At 41.8% G+C, this 19,843-nt stretch overlaps 2 protein-coding genes across 2 annotated transcripts in view; both read left to right on the forward strand.

Moving 5' to 3' along the window:
- Nucleotides 1-818: 818 nt before the first annotated feature.
- LOC118776642 (bri3 binding protein) lies at nucleotides 819-2,718 on the forward strand. Its single transcript, XM_036527116.1, has 3 exons — nucleotides 819-1,119; nucleotides 1,896-1,998; nucleotides 2,247-2,718. The coding sequence occupies exons 1-3, from the start codon at nucleotides 940-942 to the stop codon at nucleotides 2,663-2,665; spliced, it is 702 nt and encodes a 233-aa protein (XP_036383009.1). The 5' UTR covers nucleotides 819-939; the 3' UTR covers nucleotides 2,666-2,718.
- A 7,345-nt stretch (nucleotides 2,719-10,063) lies between these two features.
- aacs (acetoacetyl-CoA synthetase) overlaps nucleotides 10,064-19,843 on the forward strand; it is a 42,874-nt gene continuing 33,094 nt past the window's right edge. Inside the window, exons 1-4 of the mRNA XM_036527410.1 lie at nucleotides 10,064-10,300; nucleotides 11,344-11,447; nucleotides 11,644-11,764; nucleotides 12,941-13,054. Coding sequence (XP_036383303.1) covers nucleotides 10,168-10,300; nucleotides 11,344-11,447; nucleotides 11,644-11,764; nucleotides 12,941-13,054 — 472 coding nt within the window. The 5' untranslated portion in view covers nucleotides 10,064-10,167. The remainder of the gene's footprint in view (nucleotides 10,301-11,343; nucleotides 11,448-11,643; nucleotides 11,765-12,940; nucleotides 13,055-19,843) is intronic.

Consider the following 19,843-nt stretch of genomic DNA (forward strand, 5'->3'; position numbering starts at 1 on the left):
TACACCAGTCTCCTTGTTGCCTTCATTTGCTTCTGGCTACCTCTCCAACTGCTTTTTTGTAAATGGGATTTACAAGGGGTCATTAACTCAATTCCCTGCTCTTCTTCCCAGAGTTTAACTTTAGGTCTAGTAAATGAGGCTGATGTTAACTTATTGCATCATATTGTTCACCTGAAACATTTTTAATAACTTGGCAGTAATGAGTATAATTAAATTTTACAGAGCAGAAAAAGGAAAGATAAAAAAACTACAAAATATAAAGTTGTTTTTTATTCATTCGTGTTGGAAATGTTTGAAAGTGCAGTTGATCTGCATCTTTCTGTAATGTCATTATTTAGTCATGTGTATGAGAAAAACATAAAGGATATCCACTAACCTTAAGTAGCCATGGAATAATGATAAATTCTACGATTAGTCTCTTTCTGTGTAACGTTATGCTGAATATAGAATGCTGAAACAAAGTCAGTTGCTGAAAAGAGGAAGCACGGCGTTTCTAATATAACGCCTTTTCCGTTTCGATCAAAATCATGTCAAAGTCATATGGTACTCAAAGACTATGGTACTCTACCTGTGAGGTACAGCTGGGAGCTTAAAAACAAATATTTTAATATTTTCAGGAGTTTCCCTCACGTTGGAAACGTGATATAGTGGTATATGGTATATGTTAGTAATATATTAGTAACATGCTCCACTATACATCCTCCTGCGTGTTTCAAAATCACTTTTTTTGGAAATGCATTTCCCACTTTCGACACCAGGTGGCCAATTGTGTCGCGAGGCGGAAGCGAGTACAGACGTTACCGTTCGAAGGGGAGCAGGTTCTTCCGGGGTCACGGCTGTGTATTTTGTAGCGTGGGGCTAATTATTTTAGATATCTTACTGCATTCGTTTGAATTAGAATACAGTTTGAATACAGCGATACCATTGATACTGTAAATCATGAAGGGTATTAAATTGCTTGTTGTGCTGTTTGTGCTTTCTACATATTTGCTTTGCGCTAATGCGGCCAGGAGCCGGAAAGATTCTAGCAACCAGAATAGTTTCAGAAGGGCGGCGAATGGTTTCTATCAGATGTTGAGCAATATTTTTGGAGAGGACAACATCAGAGCTTTATATAAGGTCGGTATGCATCTCATTTCAGGATATTCATTTCAAGTTACCAAAAGTAAAAAATGTCGGGGAAACAATTGAGCGAGCTATTTCAAGAAGCGTTGACAGCTTGCTGCTGTGTAGGTTGCCATTTTGAGAATTCATCTTCCAAAATATCGAAACGCATGTAAGGAAAAAATAAGTATTTATTGTTAAGCAATGCAATAGGTTGTATTATAGCTGTTACTAGATCACATCAGTGTGTTACTGTAGGTTGCACTCCCCGCACATCCGTCCTTTCCTCTCAGCTTAGTGTTTGCTGTCTAACCTTATAACCTTCATGAAAAAGGCGCTCACAGTGTTGAAAAGGCGCTAAACAGTTGCATTCTGAAACCGCTCCGAAAATTTGATCGTTGGCTACATAAGGCAAACAGTCTAAAACTTAAATGTTTTATTATAGCAGCCCACTGGTTTGTGTGTTTTCCCGTTCTAATAATCGCCCTTGTCGAAACTGGCAGTAATGTAATACAAACATCTTTCACAGGTCTAATGACATGACACGCTAAATGCACCCAAAACTGAAGTGTTATTTGCATTTTGCGTACACACCCATACAGCATAACTTAAAATGCTGTACATACGGCTTAACGTTTCCTGAAACAAAACCCCGCAGTTGTATGCTGTATAGCCTAATGCTCATTTAAATTTTTTCCTCACTTGAAATTTGTCATCAGAAACTGGCTATGATTGTGAAAGTACAGAGACTTGTACAACCAAGCAGCCAATATTATGTCCTTTCTTTTCAGTTTTTCTCAAAGACCACAGAGCGCTTTGTTCATGGTGTGGACTTGTTCCTGGATACTGTATGGAAGATATGGTCAGACCTGCTGGATGTTTTGGGAATTGACTGTGAGTAATTTTTTTGTGTTTATTTGCATAGTTCTGTTTAGTGGATGATTTATTTGAAACTGTCTGCATATGGTAAGTGTTTTTTCACAAATTAAACCTTAAAAAAGCAAGTTTACTGTCTTGTCTTATGTCACAAATGTTTATATGAATATTACATAGGAAAGTTGCATACAGTTTGCATTAATGGAAATATTGAAAGAGGGAAAAATCTGTTTGCCCACTCACTAATTTTGTTCTCTTCCACTTAGCCTCCAACCTGAGCCACTACTTCAGCCCGGCATCTGTCTCCAATTCCCCAGCCCGGGCCCTGCTCCTGGTGGCTGCTGTTCTGCTCGCCTACTGGTTCCTCTCCGTTCTCCTCGGTGGCTTCTTCTATCTGCTGCATGCCATCTTTGGCCGCTTCTTCTGGCTGGTGCGGGTGGCCCTCTTTGCCCTCTCCTGCCTCTACATCCTGCAGAAATTCGAGGGGGACCCGGAGCGTGCAGTGCTGCCCCTCTGCTTCATCATGGCTGTCTATTTTATGACAGGGCCGGTGGGCACGTACTGGCGCAAGGGTGGGGGCACCTCCCTGGAGGAAAAGATTGACCACCTGGACACCCAGATCCGGCTGCTCAACATCCGACTGAGCAGGGTTATCGACAGTCTGGAGCGCTCCAGCGACCAGTAAACTGGTCGTGACCAGCCTTGACAGCTGTATTGTGGTGGTGGGGGGGATTAGGGGTGGGTAGGGGAAGGGTTGGGGGTTGGGGACAAGAAACTTCAGTTTTCTGAAACCCTCTGGACACGGTTTATAGTCATCTCGTCTGGGATATCACAATATTATTGTAGTGTAGTGAAGCACAGCAAATGCATGTTTCTGGTAGAGGAAAAAATGCTATATAGAGCAGTTGGTATTATGAAATGCAGAAGCAAATTATCAGAAGTCCCGGTATGATTGGCACTTACAAAGACTTAATAATAATTGTGGTGTAGAGGCTTAGTCCTGCTATTGGGGCATAGGGAAGCAGTCTGGAGTTAAGTCACACCAGGGCCCTACCAGAAAGCCAAACCTGCTCCTGGTTATTTTGGCCCAGACTGAATGATTCCCTCAAGATTCGTCATAAAGTTTGTCAGTCTAGTTGCCACATTGCGAGGGGCCAGCAAGCTCCTGTGGACATGTTTCACTCTTGGCCTTTATTTTCTTGCAACATTGGAAGAGGCTCAAAATACTAATGTGATGGGACAGTGCATACAGGTTTGGTTGTTAGTTCGCTTGTCCTCTTGCTTAGGTCTGGGTGCATTTGGTGATTTATGCTGCCCCAAACACCTTGTTTGTTTTGTTTTGTATTTTTACTGTAATATCAGCCCATTGGTGAGAAACATCATGCAGTTCTGAAGGGCTGTATTGTTTAGAACTTTTTTTAACGGAATGGTTACATGTACAATTTATAAATATTTTATGTTTTAAAATATACCTTTTTGCCATTCTCATCTTCACCTTCCCTTTTGATTCTGTATCTCTTAGGATATGGACTAAAAATTAAATCAGCTGATGCAGTGGGTTTGGTTTCCTGAAGGACCTTGTGCTTTGGCAGGAGTTCTGTGTAAAAGGGAAAGCTGCCTCGAGTACAGAGTAAGGGCATTCCAAAATTTTTATCAACAATGTTTTCATGCATCACACCAACAATATTTTCCCTTGCAAGCTCGTTTATGGAACCACTTGACCATCTGAAATGAGAGTTGGAGATTCTGTCTCTCTTGTCAGTAATAAGGCCCCAGTACGCTTGATTCATAAGCTCCACTAGAGGGCACTGGATTTTTGTTAGTCCTAGATTGTCGCCCAGTGCTACATTATGTATCTTGTACAATGCTGAAGATTACCCAGCTGTCCAGATCAAATTACCATTCCATCATAGCAATAGGTATCTCCAAAAGACTTTAAGGACCTTATTTTCTATACTGTGGACCAGTGATGTGTGTGTTTGTGCCTGCGCACGTGTGTGTATGTGTGTCAAGTAGGGATAGAGAGGGATCAGCGTTGGAAGGCATGTGAATCTCAGGGAGAAACAGAATTATTAAACAAACCGATGTGAAGATGCTTTTTTCTCATGACTCATCTCAGTGCGGTAACCCTACTATGGTTGGCTTGGCAGGGTTCAAACCATGCCAGAATAGAACATTGCCTTCCAACGTGAGGCTGCTGTGGCCCTTTCATAGGTGCAACGTGTGCATAAGATCGTTTCTGGTGAAGATTCTTGTTTTTATATTCTGTAGTTTTGTAAGTGGAAAGCATGCATCATCTTTGTGTTGTTTTGGCAGCTATCATTCTGTGTTCCCATGGGATGTCCTTTGGAAAAACATAACACAGGGAAAGGGTTTGGTTGGCCTTCAGGTGTTATTAGTACAGCCAGTCAAACATTTCTCCAGGGATTCATAGTTTTTTTCAAAGTGCATCCCTATAGGAACCCTGACCTGATGAGGTTTGCTACTGAAACACTCTGAAGTTTTAAAAAAACCATAACTGTAAATTGTCTGTGATAGTATAGCGTGTCAAGTAGGCAGATATGTAGTATAGGATACCTACTTCCCAGTTGGTCCCCCTTTTTTGGTCTGGCCTGCTGCTTCACAAATAAGATACTCAAGCAGATGTGAACAGCACACCCCTTTCTATATGGAGGTGTCTTGACACTTGATGTCAGCAGATGTCATCTTTTTTCTTGTGTGTTTTCTTTGCTATTTATGTTTATTAAGAGCTTAAATATTTTATGTACCCAGCTGTAAAAAAAGGTATCATCTTGATGCTTGCTAGGAATGCTCCTCAGTTCATTTTGATGGATTGATGGATAGCTGCTAGAGACAAAACCTGTGCAAAATGTTCTATGACTCAAGCAAAGGGAATGGAGTCTGCCTGTTGTATTGCCCAGAGAGTACTTCAGATGATTGTCCTCCAACTTTTTTGTTATTGTTATCATTAAACATGCATGTTTCTATGTGTATTTTAATTTTTTGAATTGGTTTAGAATATTTGAATTCCTCTGCATTCCTTTTGTTCCTGTATTTGTTGATTATTTTATCATGGTGAAGGAATCTTTCCTTCTTGAAAGCCCTTACTGTCTTCTGGCCCACTGGAGTAATTTCTTATTTTCTTGAAATTCCTATCATGAATAGCTTTGATTTTAAATCATTTTTTAAGAATCTTGAAGTAGTATTAGGTTGCATAGAATAACTTAATTGTCAACTACGTGTGTAAAAGATTGTAAATTGTGTTTATCAGCTGTATTTAACGAACGTTAAGGTGATAACACCTGTCTGAATTATGAGGTGGCTTTGTTGTCAGTGTTTTTAGAGCTGCACTAAAAAGGGATATTGTACTGTATCAAAGTGAACATACTACTATCGTGTCGACTTTTGACTTACACTATATGTACCACAACTCCATAAAAAGGTATTGCGCTTTATTTGAGATCTGATTTTGTGGCATCGATTAGCATGTCTTTGGTCATCCTCCTAGTATATGAATCATGTCAAACCTTGTGAAAATGTCATTTCTGTTCAAGTGCTGCAGTTATGACTGTCATATTATGTAGTGTGGTAGCTGATCTATGATCAGAAAAAAGACTATACCCTCTCTTTAGGCTCAATTGACTCAAATTGACTGGGGGAAAAAGGGAACTTCTGTAGTCTCTAACCTCTGCTTTGTCACGGTTCAGTCAAGCACCAGGCATAGCCTTAATGTAGTACATTCCCTTCATACCTTTGAGTATATTGTCTTTGTTGCCAATGAAAAAATGTATTTTGCACACCTTATTTCATGAACAGGAAAATCACTATAAGAAGATTCAAGATACTCCCTGTAGCATAGAATTTGTCCTCAGATAAAAATGTAAACGGTTGATATATTGAAGTGTTCTATTTTAAGATGAATTCTTCCATTAACATTTTGGACACACTTGTACTAACTGTAGAGAGAGTGGTAGGTTCATTGAATGAGAGTGTAAAAAATATTGTCATTTCTTTTTTTCTTTTGCATTGTAGGGCATGCTTTATAGCATTATTTTGCACTGATTTAGTTAAACCAAATGAAGCTCAAGGCCTGCAGAGCAGTGGGTGACTCCTTCAAGTTTTTGCTTTTTGGCAGTTACATCATTATTAAACCTGAGATTGCAAAGCAATTTCATCATCATGAGTTAGGAGCTTGAATAAAGACATAAAACAAGTGGGAACTTAATGCTAGACTACTTGCATTTACTTTGTATTTCACACAAATACTGTATTGTAGGGCCCATTTAGGAGCCTATTCATTCAAGGCAAAGATGTTAGACATTGTGATCACGTGTGAATTAGCCAGAATTTATTTCAGAACTAATATCTTAAACTCATAATGGAGATTTTATTCTGTATTAGCTGTAGCTATGGCTAAACTCTGGGCCTGATTGAATTGGTCCCTAAATGTATTCGCTTGATTGTCTCGACACTGTACAAATTTGTTGCAGATGCATTGCCACTGAAGATGGTATTTCTTGAGAATCAGCACAACCCATGTTTAAATAAATGTTTTGCTTCTTTCTACATCCATTGGAACCATGCTGTTGCCAAAAGTAATATGTCGTTACTATCAATATGTTATATGTCCTGGTCACACCACATTTTGTCTCCGAAGCACTGAATTATCTGTGTGAAACTTCTAATGCAAACATGGCTGTCCTCTGTACTTTTCTTTTTAAGCTTATGAAATTGGTTTCTTTTTTGATATCTATTTTTCAGAACTTTTGTGATTTTGAGGATGTGGTGTACTTACTGCCTGCTGTAATGTGTTATGAGTTTTGTGGTGAAAAGCCCCCTCAAGACATCATTTTAAATAGAGGTCCAGGATTTAAATAAAGTTACAACTTTATCATCACTTTCAAGTGTCTTCATTGTATTATATATGACTTTTATTCATGTTTTTTTCTCTCATTAGTTCATTCACTTCTTTGTAGAGGACACAACTGCACACTTTCCAGAATAAAAATGCAACATGAAAATGTCTGTATTCTGCTGACACATTATGTCATTGTGTGTTCATCTGTGAATCTGCCAAGTGTGGAGAGATCTCACAGGTGATGCAATGGTTATGGGGTGATCTGACCTGACTGACTCAATGTGTGCCTCTCAAAGTCATTTTGTTAGCACTGACGCCAGACACTCGCCAATGAACCACCTCCAGTTTGATTTGGCACTGTTTCTGGTCACTTTTCCCCCCTTCAAACTGGAGCAGTCCTGACATTTTGGTCCAGTTGAGTGCAGCCTGTTCACATTTCCTTGCCAAGGTGTAGAGCTTTTCAAGTGCTTGAATTGCTTTTCATAGTAACCCTAAGAAATGAGGCAGAGCGGTAACCCTCAGCCGCTGATTATCTTATCTGTCAGTTGTGTCACTGGTCTTCAGAACCACACACACACATCACATAATGGTACCTCAGTACCTCAGGTTCAACAGAACCTCTTTTGTTCTGTTGAACATTTTCACTTTTTTCATGCTTACCTTTGATTTCAGTAGCCTCTATACCCACATGGTATTCCAAAATGCTTCATATGTACTATGGAAGCCAGTAACAGTATTTTAAACAACATCATAAATTTATGCATGTCATGAATGGAATCAGCCTCCATTTTAGCACTCTCAGCAACAATGTGATTTCATGTATAATGTGTAACTACAAGGAAGTGTTAACACTGTGCAGTGCCAATAAACCATTTATGTTTAAAGTTTAGTTTACATTAATTTTGGGAATGCTAAAATGCAATGCAACCCCTTGGAAATGACCATACATAATGTCATCCCAAATGAACATATTCATACAAGAAAAAGACCAGTGTTCCTGCACAGTGCTCTCTGTGGTAGATTCTTGTGCTTCTGGGGATTAACTGCTGACAACCATGACACAGATACAATCCAGGTTTGCATCTGAAACTGATGTGTTCTCCTATTTTCAGACAGTTTGACTGCCAATATCTTCTAAAGTCATGTAAGGGCCAAGAAGACAAGACAATAAATGGAAACTTTTTCTTGCTTAAGTGTGTAGTCCTATCCCTGCGTCATTAGCGTTCTAGTAGACTGGAGAGTGAAACACATCATTTGAAAACATGAAAAGAAGGCATTGCTAAGAAAAGCTTGAATATTTTGTGTGAGGCTGAATATGGTTTGATCCATATTAAATCACTTGGCAGTTACCGATGTAATGAATGGGAGAGCCCATCGAGGAATCTTTCACAATATCTTTATCTGTGTTCGCTGATTTTTTTGCCTCCAACATTGCGCCATTGGCTGTTAGACTTTGACTTGGCAGGAGCAGCACCGATGTGAAGTTTAACAGGCTTTCTCTCGGAGGTTAATATAACATATTCTGCAGCGGAAATATACCCATACGGTGATCAACGTAATACGTTGTTATAGTCCTTTTCTGAATACAGGATGTCTATTCAGTTGTACCAATATAAAAATGAAGACGTATTTAAACTAGACATGAAAGACACGTAGTTTACTAGACATGAAAGATACGAAACAATTCTACACACTTCCCACCTGCCAATATACCAGTGCGTAGTTTATATGGACTGACAAAAATGCACAATAAAATATTTCATGAGAATCTTGATAATATCACAATAACTTTGCCATAGTGTGCATGAAAGTCCACAAGTACGTGACACGTCAAGCCAATGTTATCACTGGAACATTCACATGAAATTTCTATAACGGGCGAGTGGCAGCCTATACTAATTCTGTTACACACATTTGTACAAGTCTCCGTCTTTTTACACGCTCACATTCCACCCCTGTGGTTTGCCTTGGTGAGTCCTCGAGACCTCAACAATCCGAGACGTACGTCTCAGATGAATTTTGATTGGGCACACCCCTAAAAAACGTGTTTCCTTCTGTTCTTCTAATTGGTTGAGAGCCTGAATCACTGGGGAGCCGTGTACAGTCACGTTGTAATTGGCCAAGACTGCCTTCAGTCTGTTCAGTTCGACACATTCTCCGTCATTGTGCTCTCGGCTGATGTGGAACCAGTTTTCCATCGACCAATCAAATTAGAGGCATGACAGTGGCGTGCTGCCGCACGATATCATTCCGCTAGTATCAAGTGTAGCTGTAACATGAAAGAGGCGGGGAGTTTTATTCAACGCACAGTCAACATATTGTCTTCCGATTGGTTTACTCTCTAATTTTGAGTTAACATGGCTGTAAGAATCGAATCTTTCGAGTATTCACAGAGAGATACTCAGAACAATTCTTTGCAAGTTGTAGGCCTATAGTTTTACTGTCAGTGACGTCTTCCGTAGCGATACACAAATTGTCTGTCTGGGATTAACAATAATTGGTCTTTGACAGTGAATCCTCTCCCTCTCTCAAAGCAGAAACATGTAATCACCCGATTTGATACAGTAATACAGTTCACCAGCAGCATGTCTCAGGGGTCAAGTTAGAGGTGATGCTTATGTGTGTATGTACTTTTACTATTATTATTGAAATAATATGCCAAATGAAATGTTATCTTTTAAAATTGTTATGAAGGAGGCAAAACGGAAATAACGCAGCGTTTATAATTATATTGGGTTGCTGTGTAGTTCTGTGGTTGTTCTCATTTAAGCCAATCAGTCTGGATCGGGTAATTAATTTGCCCAGGCCATCCATGTTGTTGTAGGCTTAAATGCTCATAAAGGAAATGCTGTATTCATTTCACGACTCTTCGAATAGAGTATTAGTCATAGCTACGTACAAATTCCTGCCTTTCTTCATGCAGGCTGGAAGAATGTCCTAGGGTACACTTTCGGCCGATAAAATTTACGTAACTGTAAAATATAATTGAATTTCTTTCCCTGAAGAGATGAAACAATGCATGTTTTATTACTGGATGCCAATCATTTTCTGTTGATTAGCAGCCGTTTGATTAGAAAGATTAGAACAAACGTCGGGCTGCGTGAACAGACGCTCTATATTGTGGTGAGGAAGGATACTTGTTGCATTAGGGGATGTTCTGGGAGGGTGAGTGCGGCACGGCTGCGTCGTTGTGGGAGGAGACTACCTCACAGTTTATTCCTAGGCTGTAGGAAGTCGAGTGACACTAAATGGAACAGTGAAGTTGCCTGGCATTTAGAAGTCCGGCGGGTACATAAAAGCCTAAGACGCGTTGTATATAAGGGTCTGCAATGTCGAAAGACACAGAAGCAGTGAGTGAAGAAATCATGGAGTCAAAGGTATTGTGGTACCCGGACTCCAAGAAAAATACACAGATGGATAGATTCAGGGCGCAGGTAAACCGAGACTTCGGACTTAATTTGGGTGAGTAACCAGTCCCGGGAGAATGGGACAGAGATGGCCACATGCAACTGGCTAGCATACTGTCTTACTTTTTAATGGAATGTCGTTTTGCATGTTGCTAACAATAGCTTCATATTGATAAATGTATTGATACCCAGCTAGCTACCTTGCTACGTGGCTAGCTCGGAAATCTACAGCTTGTCTTGCTTTAGTATGGGCAATAGGTATATTTTAAAGTTTGTTGAGAACACAGGCATTTGCTGTTGTCGCCGAACCTAAGTGATTAGTCCCCGAGGATTACAGCATCGTCTGCTTCGCGTCTTCCTTCATGCCCTCAGCTGCCTCCCCTATAGTTAGCTAGCTAAGCAGCTATGTGCAGTGGTACACGTAACCACCTACCATCCCTTTGTCAAAAGAAAAAAACTACAGTTTAAAAGATTTTATATTCCCCCAGCATATGCAGTCTTTACAGCCAGCTGACAGCCAGCAAGAATGTGAAATGCAAAGCTGTCCATGACATTTAAAATGGGCCCAGGCAAATAAACTCAATGCTGCGACATTTGCAGGGTTGTTGTAGTTAGCTAATGCAGGATGCTTTTTTTTTTCAAGCAAAACATCACCAATCCACCAACCTTGGAGAACAATTTGCATGTTTTCATTTTGTGACATGCCGTCTTTGTTTTGTCTGATCTCATTAATAATATGAAAATCCAGTAAAGGTAAAACATGGATAAGTGCTTCAGTGTGAGGCCTATAGTGGCCAGCTAATTAGGTTTAATTGGAAAGTATTATATATAAAAAAGTAACTGAAGTTACTTATTATTTCTTACATATTTTGCTGACTTATAGTTACTTACTTATTCTGTGTGCTTACATGTGTGAGTTGCTATCTAGGGTTATTCATAAGAAATAAACTTAATGGACATTGCTGTGATTTTGTTCAATTAATTGTATTTGATTGATGTGACCATAGTCAGTTGCTCAAACAATGATAGGTGAAAGGCAAGTGTTAAATGATTTTCAGTAATTTCTTGTTATGATTTTCTTGTGCAATATCTCTGCAGCTAATTACAATGACCTATACCAGTGGTCAGTTGAAAGTTACCCAGAATTCTGGGCTGAAGTGTGGCGGTACTGTGGAGTGGTCAGCTCTAAGATGTATGAAGAGGTGGGTTTCCCTCTTAGATACTGCTCTTGAATATTCATCACCGTAATTATGAGTATGTATTCTATGATGACATTTTTGTTAAGATGAATTCTCTCTCTATCTAGGATTGTGGGTCTTCCCAGAGTACTTCATTATAATCACACATTGTCAGCATCAGTTTTCATCTGTTTGAATGTATGCCTTTCCAATTTTGCAGGTGGTTGATGTGTCAAAGAGAATATCAGATGTACCAGAGTGGTTCAACGGCAGCCGCTTGAACTATGCTGAGAACCTTCTCAAACATAAAGACCAGGACAAAGTTGCGCTCTATGCAGCTAGTAAGTACAGTCAGTTATGATGCTGTTGAAAAGATTGCCCTGAACTAAGAGAAAAGGATTTCTTCCTTGATTTCCCAAACATGATGAACTTGTTTCACCAAAGGTCATCTTTGCCTTGTCATTGGGCATTACTCAAATTGTTTGGGGAAGTGGGGAGACACCTCCTCATTCCTGTAGTCCTTGGCTAAAAGACATAATAAAAATTGAAAGCACCAGCTTGATTTTACTATTACTTTCCAGGTAAGAGGTTTGTTCAGTGAATCATCGGTGATCGGCCCTGATAAGTCAGCTCTATTCCTGTCTCTTGATGTGAGCTATTTTTATCAGTGGCAAAGCACGTCTGTATCCTCTGTTTAGAACTGTTGAAAGGGATCCAAATTCCAGGTATGCTGCTGGTGAACTGGAATGAAAGGGCCGCCTGGAACTTAGTCCAAGAAAAGGGGGCAAAGTTATTTCATCATTAGAACTTAACATTTCCCTGGGCAAACAGCTTTGGAGAATTACTGTCTCAGACCAATGTACAGCTAATTCCATTCCTTGTAGTACCCAGAAATGATAATTCAGATATTCAGGAAAATAAATCAATATCTGTCAATGTTTCCGGAGATGCGTATCACTCAGCTTGTATTTTTGGCTGACCTTGAATTAAATCTGATATTCCTAAGGCTAATTTGATTTGGCCGTCTGACGTCAGGAGGTGTCTGCACCGCTCTTTCGAATCCTAATGGATAGTCCTTGTACTACCCCGTTGCTGTCGTTTTTCTCTCAGCAAAGATAAAGCAAAAGAGCATCAGTTTAAAAGGAAGGCTATTTGTTCTCTGGTGCAGACTGTGGGAATGTCAGTGCCTTCTCTTCACTGACGCCGCGTCTTGCAAAGCAGCATGATGTTTGTCTAGAGCGCCTCTTGCTCGGTTGATCAGGATGAGCAGGATGGGAGGAGGGCTGTTTTATTCACTGAAAAGTAGAATCGTCAAACTGTATTAATAGCATCATACGAATTTTACAGTGCTACTGGTGCTTCCAGCACGACATTAAACTTGCACAAGAATTGACAGGTTCGCTCAGTGAGTTTTGACTCGGAGGGTCTGTGGCAGGTGGAGGATCACCAGTGGGGAACCAGGCAGCAAATACAGCATGCCAACAGACTTTCTGATGCTGTGCTCTCTCGTCCTACAGCCGAAGCCAAAGACGAGATCACCAAGGTGACGTTTGGCGAGCTGCGCCGCGATGTGGCGCTCTTTGCGGCCGCCATGAGAAAGATGGGCATCCGCACCGGGGACAGAGTCGTGGGTGAGTTGCCTGCCGCCTTGACTGGCACATGGGAGTGGGAATGGGAGGGAGGTTTTCACACCGTGGATGGGCAAACCTAGCGCCTCTGATGGCTGGCCGTTGCTGTAGTTTCAGGCACTGCAAGCACTCCGTCCTGATCCTGGGAAGGGTGCAAGTTCGACAGGTTTCAGCCACACCCATACACTTCAGCACTGCTTTCAACGTAGGGCGATACTTCCTTATTCTGATTTTTCACTTAAGGAATATTTGATGAAGAGATCAAATGAGTTAGTCAGTTACTTCTGTCAGTTTTCAGTGCTTGGAAGAACTGCACCCCTATAGTGACAGCTCTGCCACAGCGTCATCCATCCCTCCAGAGTGTGTGCATGTGTGTGTGTGCATGTGTGTGTATCTTTGCATTGCTCCTTTGCATGATTTAAGAGCATCAGGCTGTCCTGTTATTTATGTGTGTCATCATAAGTGACAGCGCCCTGAGAATGCCTGTAATTTTTCTGCTAGAAATAGGTTTTGAGGAGGCAAGGTGTAGTGTTTCGAAAACAGTCGGGACTGACAACATATATCGTAATGTTCTGTCAAAGAGACATTGATATCAGGTTCCACTTAAGTAATGCAAGAAACAGAAGACCTTACTATCACTTTCTACTATTGAAAAACAAGCCCAAATAATGTTACATTGTCAAGTTGAGGTTTGCCACCAAAACAGGTATTCCTCCTACAAAGGTGGCTGTTGTGTTTAGCTGAATGCAGAGGAATAAAGCTGGAAACACCTATAATGGGCATCAGTATGAATAGATAAAGTCAAACCCCTAATGATTACAGGGAAGTAAACTGTCCACAAGAGTCTTGTTCGTCGTTTGCACTGAAGATTTGGTGTGGTGTGCACAGCAGTTCTCAACTCTGGTCCAGAAGGGACACAACGTGGGATTGTTTTCCATGACTCTATAGACTGGCAACACTGGGAAGCAAAATTAGTTAAGTGAGAACAAATATTAGACAAGTCATGCGATTGAATGGAGCAAAAGCATGCAGATGCCGTAGTCCTAAAGTGGGAGCTGTGGTGTACAGTGTGGTGGATGATGAGAGCGAATGGATGTTTCTCCTTGCGACTGGTCTTCACGTCTGTTGCAGATCTCATTTGACTTTATTTGGAGCAAAACCAAGACCCTGAAAGCATGAAGCCGTGAGGGTTCTGGACCCTCAGGGGAAAGGAAGAAGGGATGAGATAATACAGCTAGGAGTTGATAGCCATATTCATGTAGTCTGACCTTATTCAGGGTCACAGTGATATGGAGTCTATGTTTAGTCGAAGACCAAACACAAGGTGTAGATTTTGTCTCCGGGTTAGCCTCTTTGGGGGAGCAAGGCTTGGCCGGCTGCAGCAGGAAGGTCTGGCATCCTTGCGCAATGTGCCCTGCATCTCAGCTTTGTCATGGCCCTCGTAGGATCCCGTTAAAATATTTTGCTCCATCTTTTGACAGGCCTCCTGTTTCACCCCCCTCTGGCCTCAGTGTCAATGTGTCAGGCCTCCTCTGCAGTGATAGGCTGAGCCACTCCCAATGTGCCAGACCTGCTTTGTGATTGGCAGAGAGGGCCGTGCCTCCTCTTTTTTTTCCCCTTTGGAATGCTACTGCTGCCACAAAACGCTGAATGTATGGCAGTCCTGCAGGCCAGGACACAAACTCATTCTAGCAGCTGCTCCTTACCAGAGGAGTTTTAATATGTGTAATTGCTTTGTACATAAATGTCAGCTGTACTTTATCTTGTGTTCCAATGTATATGCCTATTATGTTAAATTATATTATATTATAAACCACAGAACCAATACTCACAGGGTCCTATTAAAGTCCATGTATAATCTCTTGTATAAGTGGTGCTCTTTTACATGTAGTGGTAAGTTTGGAAAAATGCTCAGCTGTCAATGCTGGAGTCAACACTGTTAACATTTTTTTAGTTTTACTTGTAGTTCATCCAGTATTTCTCAATCCATGTCAGTAAGTTTGTCAGTAGAAATTTGCCAAAGCCTTCCTCTTCTCAAAGCTGAAGTCCTAACCAGTGACAGGTTATAAACATGTATATGTACATGTGCCACAGTGATGACATTCAGCACAGGGTGGGCTTCACAGATGAATCCCCTGAGTAGACCAGAAATTGTATTTCCTGTGTACTTATGCCTCTGAATTTATGAATTAGTCTCTAGCTTTTCTAGCATCCCTTCTGTGGAGGACCAGCATGCAGAGCAACCCTGGAGCAGAGCTGACATTGTTGCCATTCAATCCATTAGCCCGTTACTTAACTTTCATTTGCTTAATGTAAAAAATTCATCTCTGGAGCGCAGCCATGAGTGGACTGCTGCGTTGGGTGAGTAATTGCCGCATGTCTAGATTCCACCCCCATAAATGACTTTGGTATGGAGGAAATTGGATGATGTGTACATATACAAGGTCCTCCAACGTGAGGGGAGGAGTGGGGGGGTCATATAAGTACGTAGACAACTGACGTCTCCAGGGAACAGTCGTCCTGTTCTTACCGATCTCTCAGGAACTTAATCAAGGAGAGTGGATGCGGATGGCCCTTGCCTGTAAATCAGATGTAGGGGGGAATGGGGCGGGGCTGGCTGGGCTGGCCAAGCTGGTGAGGCTGGCGGGGATGGATAGAGTTGGAACGGTGGTGCTGCTATTGCAGGCGTATGGTTTTTCACTCTTTATGGGTATGGGAACCAGCTGGCCAGCCTGGGTCCTTTGATTGCCTGGAGGCTCTGGCGTGTGATTGGCCATTTGTGTGTGTGTGTGTAGGGAGGGGGGGGGTGCTACAGACTGAATGTCTGTGTGTTTTTGGCTGCTGGTCATGGTAGAAAGAGGGTAGTAGGGGCCTAAACTGAACTTGAGGGGGGGGGGTTGGTAGTGGGGGTTACAGAGTGCATCTAGAGCTCTTGGCAGCAGGATTGCGCAGCACACAAGCTGCTTTGCTACAGCAGTAGAACAGAACCCTTTCATTTGCAATTTTCTACTGGGATTGAAATGCAAAATTCCAGTCAACCACCCAGTCTAGCTTGGTCCAGCTTTTCATACCTGACAAAAACTCTCCTGAGTGAAAGTGGAAAATGACCGCATTGTGTTACATAATAACGTAGCACAGCCTCGAAGAGCCATGCAACTGATAAAACAGTGAGGCTTTTAACAGGGGGCTGAAACTGCTGAACAGGGCTCCTTAGCCTTAGTCTTTGAGGGACCCAAGAAGCATGCCTCTTGGTTCATTTCAGAACATTGACACTCCCTGTGATTCAGGAGAAATCCAATTGGATGGCTGGTTAACAATGGGTATCTGCAGGCTGCAGTGGCCCTGTGGTCAGGGTTGGTCCCAGGCTGAAGGGAACAGGCCTCCTTCACCATATGTACAGGGATGTGTGTCACCCAGTTCCTCTGCCACAAAGCTGCTGTGTGCATGGAGGGATTGCACTCTATCTGTGACAAGCTGAGTCAATTAGTGGTTGTGGGTCAGAGTTTAATCTCGGCGGAAGCATCAGACCAGCAAGTGGGTGGAGAAAGAGTGCAGGTTTAGAGGGCAGTGGGATTCACACATGGGGGTTAAATGCACTTGAGCCTGTTGAGTGAGCACACATTGTACTTGCCACACACTCACATCAAAGGTTCATAATCATTTATAGAACAGATGCCGTCTTTAAAAACTACAATGAAAGTTTTTGCCCCAATTTTACTTGCATGAAACTGCCACGGTAATTCTTAAAAATGGTGTAAAATTAAATGGCAGGAAGCCACATTGCTAAACAGGCAAATAATCTTTCAAATAATCTTTTAGTGCTGTTACCACCCGTGTCATCAAACCTATTTCCGCTCCCTTTGAAAGCGTCACACTACTACATCTGAACAAGGGAGGGTTTGTATTTTTGCTCTGGTGTATGTTTTTGTGGAATGCTGAGGTGTTTGTACAGTGTGGCCTTGCCCCTCTGCCACCGTGCTGCTGTGAAGAATATACTGCCTGTTTGCTGATGACATGAGCAATGGTACGGATGCATCCAATGCCATATGCTTTTTGAGAAGATTGATTCCATAGAGCAGGGAGTTTAACCCTAGAGGACCAGGCTCCAAATGTGTATCAAGGTGAAAACAAACTGCTCTAAATTGGTGTAGATGCTATGCTGTTGTGAACCACTGTTTTTAGAATTTTTACATGTTAGAGAATAGGACTGTATTGGGTGCAAAGCAGGAATTTAGTGGTAACACACTGCGGTCCTCTCCCCTCCCCATGGGAAAATGAATTTGGAGGACATCCTGTTCCTGTCTCTCCCATAGTGCCCTTTACAATCTTCAGCATGGCCCAAGGCTTCACCATTAGGCGTTTTACCAGATGGCTCAGCACCATGTGAGTTTCGCCTGACGCTTTGGACCTGAGGGTCGTTGGTTTGTAGTCCAGGTTGAACGCCGCTGTTCTAGACTTTAACAAAGTGCCTGGTATTGTTGTCATCAACATTATGGAATGTTAATGACTATTCCAATTACATGGTGCATTTTGAGGCTCTCAGAATGCTTTACAGCGAGGGGGGTTGACTTGCCTCAACTTCTGCCCATGTGAGGCGCCCAGCTGGGCAATGCACAGACACTGCAGAACACTCACCCCTCCTCAGCTGAGGTTGAGAGGGAGTGGGATGCTTATATGGAAAACAACCTGAGCAAAGTCCAGTCATATACATGTACAGAACATGTAGAACAGTAAAGCAGCTTGGATGACAGCACCCACTGATGCCCTCTCAGGTGACTCACCCGCACCTCTGACACGTCATGCTCCAGTTATCACTCAGCACAGGAAGAAAGTGTGACAGACCTTTATGGCAGCAGGTCATTTCCATGTTCCTTTTCTCCACTCTGGGGAGGACGGTGAGACACTGATTTCCGCTGCAGTGTTAAAGAGACGACACACCTCCAGTACACTAGCTGTAAATGGATGTTCTTCTAGCTGCTTGCTGTGTGGCCTGCTTCTGTTATTGCTGTGATTGGAAAAAGTCAATACCCGAGTCCCTTGGCTTAGCCGGTTAAAGTGACTGGCGACAACAGTATATATTCTTTTATTAATAGGCCTGTTGGTTGAAGGCAGTGCGCGGTTTCAGACACAAATCAATTTTACATTTTATGTTCGAAACAGATTTATGGCTGGCGGTAGGCCTGTTTTCGTCTGCAGTGCCATGTCAGTTACCAGAGAACACAAAGATAAAAAGCAGAGGAGAGGGTAGGCTTTAAAGGTAGTCACATACAAATACGTTACCAAGGCAATCACTAATCAGTCATTCCAGTTCAATTCAGTGTGACCAGTCATTCTACTTAATAGATTATTGCGTTACCTTATGTGTGTCACATGAAGGGACTGGTTAGTGCTTTCAGTTGGAATTCCACTTTAAGTCATTGATTGTGTGAGAAGACACCAGCAACTTGGTATTGTTTACAGTGAAGTCACGTCATTTCTTACCCTACATACAGCAGCAGTTACTTGATGCCATCGGTTATGGTTTATTGCAGTCATATATTAGTCAATGATAGGATCTAAGGTCAATTTGACAACACTGCCAGTTGAAGACTTTGTCATGTCACTTTGTCATGTCATGGCATATTATAGCCAAAAATAGCTATACATATAAAGGTGGGCCGGCGCCCACTTCTGTATGCAGCCAGAAGTCTGATAAAGATTAAGGTGGGTGTGCTGCTGTGTTGTCTGCACTAGTGTCTAAGTTGGTATGAAATGTCACGCTGCTGTACTGTAGATTGTTAATGCCCATAGAAAATTAATGTAACATTAAATGTAACATTCTATTGTCCCAGAATTAGGAGTTAACTAGCTTTATTTTTTTCTGACAGTTGTTTTTCTGACTTATCTGTTTCTTTTTTTTGCAAAGATGTTCATCAAGGCATTGAGCTGTTCGATATGTAACACAGTGTCATTAGGCTCAATGTGCGTACCATGCCTAGATCTACACTTTGTGAATAAAATTCTTTTAGTTTTTTCACCATTAATGGTTTTAATAGATAAGTATTACACTGTTGTCTTTGCCTTTTTACAGTTAAAGTGTTTTCAGTTCTTGGAAGGCCTGATTCCTGATTAATTGTGTGAACGTGGGAGTAGACTATAATAACATTGCATATCATATAGAGTTTCTCTTACATTGTGACCTCTTTCACCTACAGTGAGTAATTTGTGAATGAAATGAGACTTGAGACTGCTGTGGTGCGGCTCAGGCTGTTTGCAGAAAATCAGTGCTTTTCTGCTTGGCTCCATCAATGCATTTTTGTTACAACTCTGTGGCATTGAGGGCGTAGATCTAATTTCAAAGAAACTAAAAGCAAACACAATTCAGCCTGAGTAGATAGCTAATCTGTCTGTACTGGGATACTTCAACACAGGGCTCACAGCCAATGAGGAACTAGCAACAGGATGTAGAGCAGTCCAGAGTAATCCCTCTTGTGTGTATGCTTGCTTGTATGCTGTGGAAGGCGTGTGTTTGCCCTGGAGTTGTGAACACAGAGTTGGTTTATTTTTGCTCCCTATATACCTCGTAGTTCTGCAGCAGGTTTGTAAAAACCTTGCCCACCCAATTTTTGCTCTTCCCCACCTCTTGGTTTTGTTTCATGACCAGGGCCATAAGTAGCAAGCTCTTTGTTATTCGTTTGCCTGGTCCCTTTTCGGGAGAGAGTTGCTTAGTGGTGATACTCTGGCCCTGTGGCCATGCAGTTTTGGCTCCCGCGCTAAAGCCAGCCAACCTGATGAATGTTTAATCCCTGTCTG

This window comes from Megalops cyprinoides, chromosome 4 (genome assembly GCF_013368585.1).
Source record: "Megalops cyprinoides isolate fMegCyp1 chromosome 4, fMegCyp1.pri, whole genome shotgun sequence".
Classification (NCBI taxonomy): domain Eukaryota; kingdom Metazoa; phylum Chordata; class Actinopteri; order Elopiformes; family Megalopidae; genus Megalops; species Megalops cyprinoides.

Coding starts and splice junctions, on each gene's coding strand:
- LOC118776642 (XM_036527116.1), top strand. CDS start 940: ATGAAGGGTATTAAATTGCTTGTTGTGCTGTTTGTGCTTTCTACATAT. Junction 1,120..1,895: donor ACATCAGAGCTTTATATAAG/GTCGGTATGCAT, acceptor CTTTCTTTTCAG/TTTTTCTCAAAGACCACAGA. Junction 1,999..2,246: donor GGATGTTTTGGGAATTGACT/GTGAGTAATTTT, acceptor TCTTCCACTTAG/CCTCCAACCTGAGCCACTAC.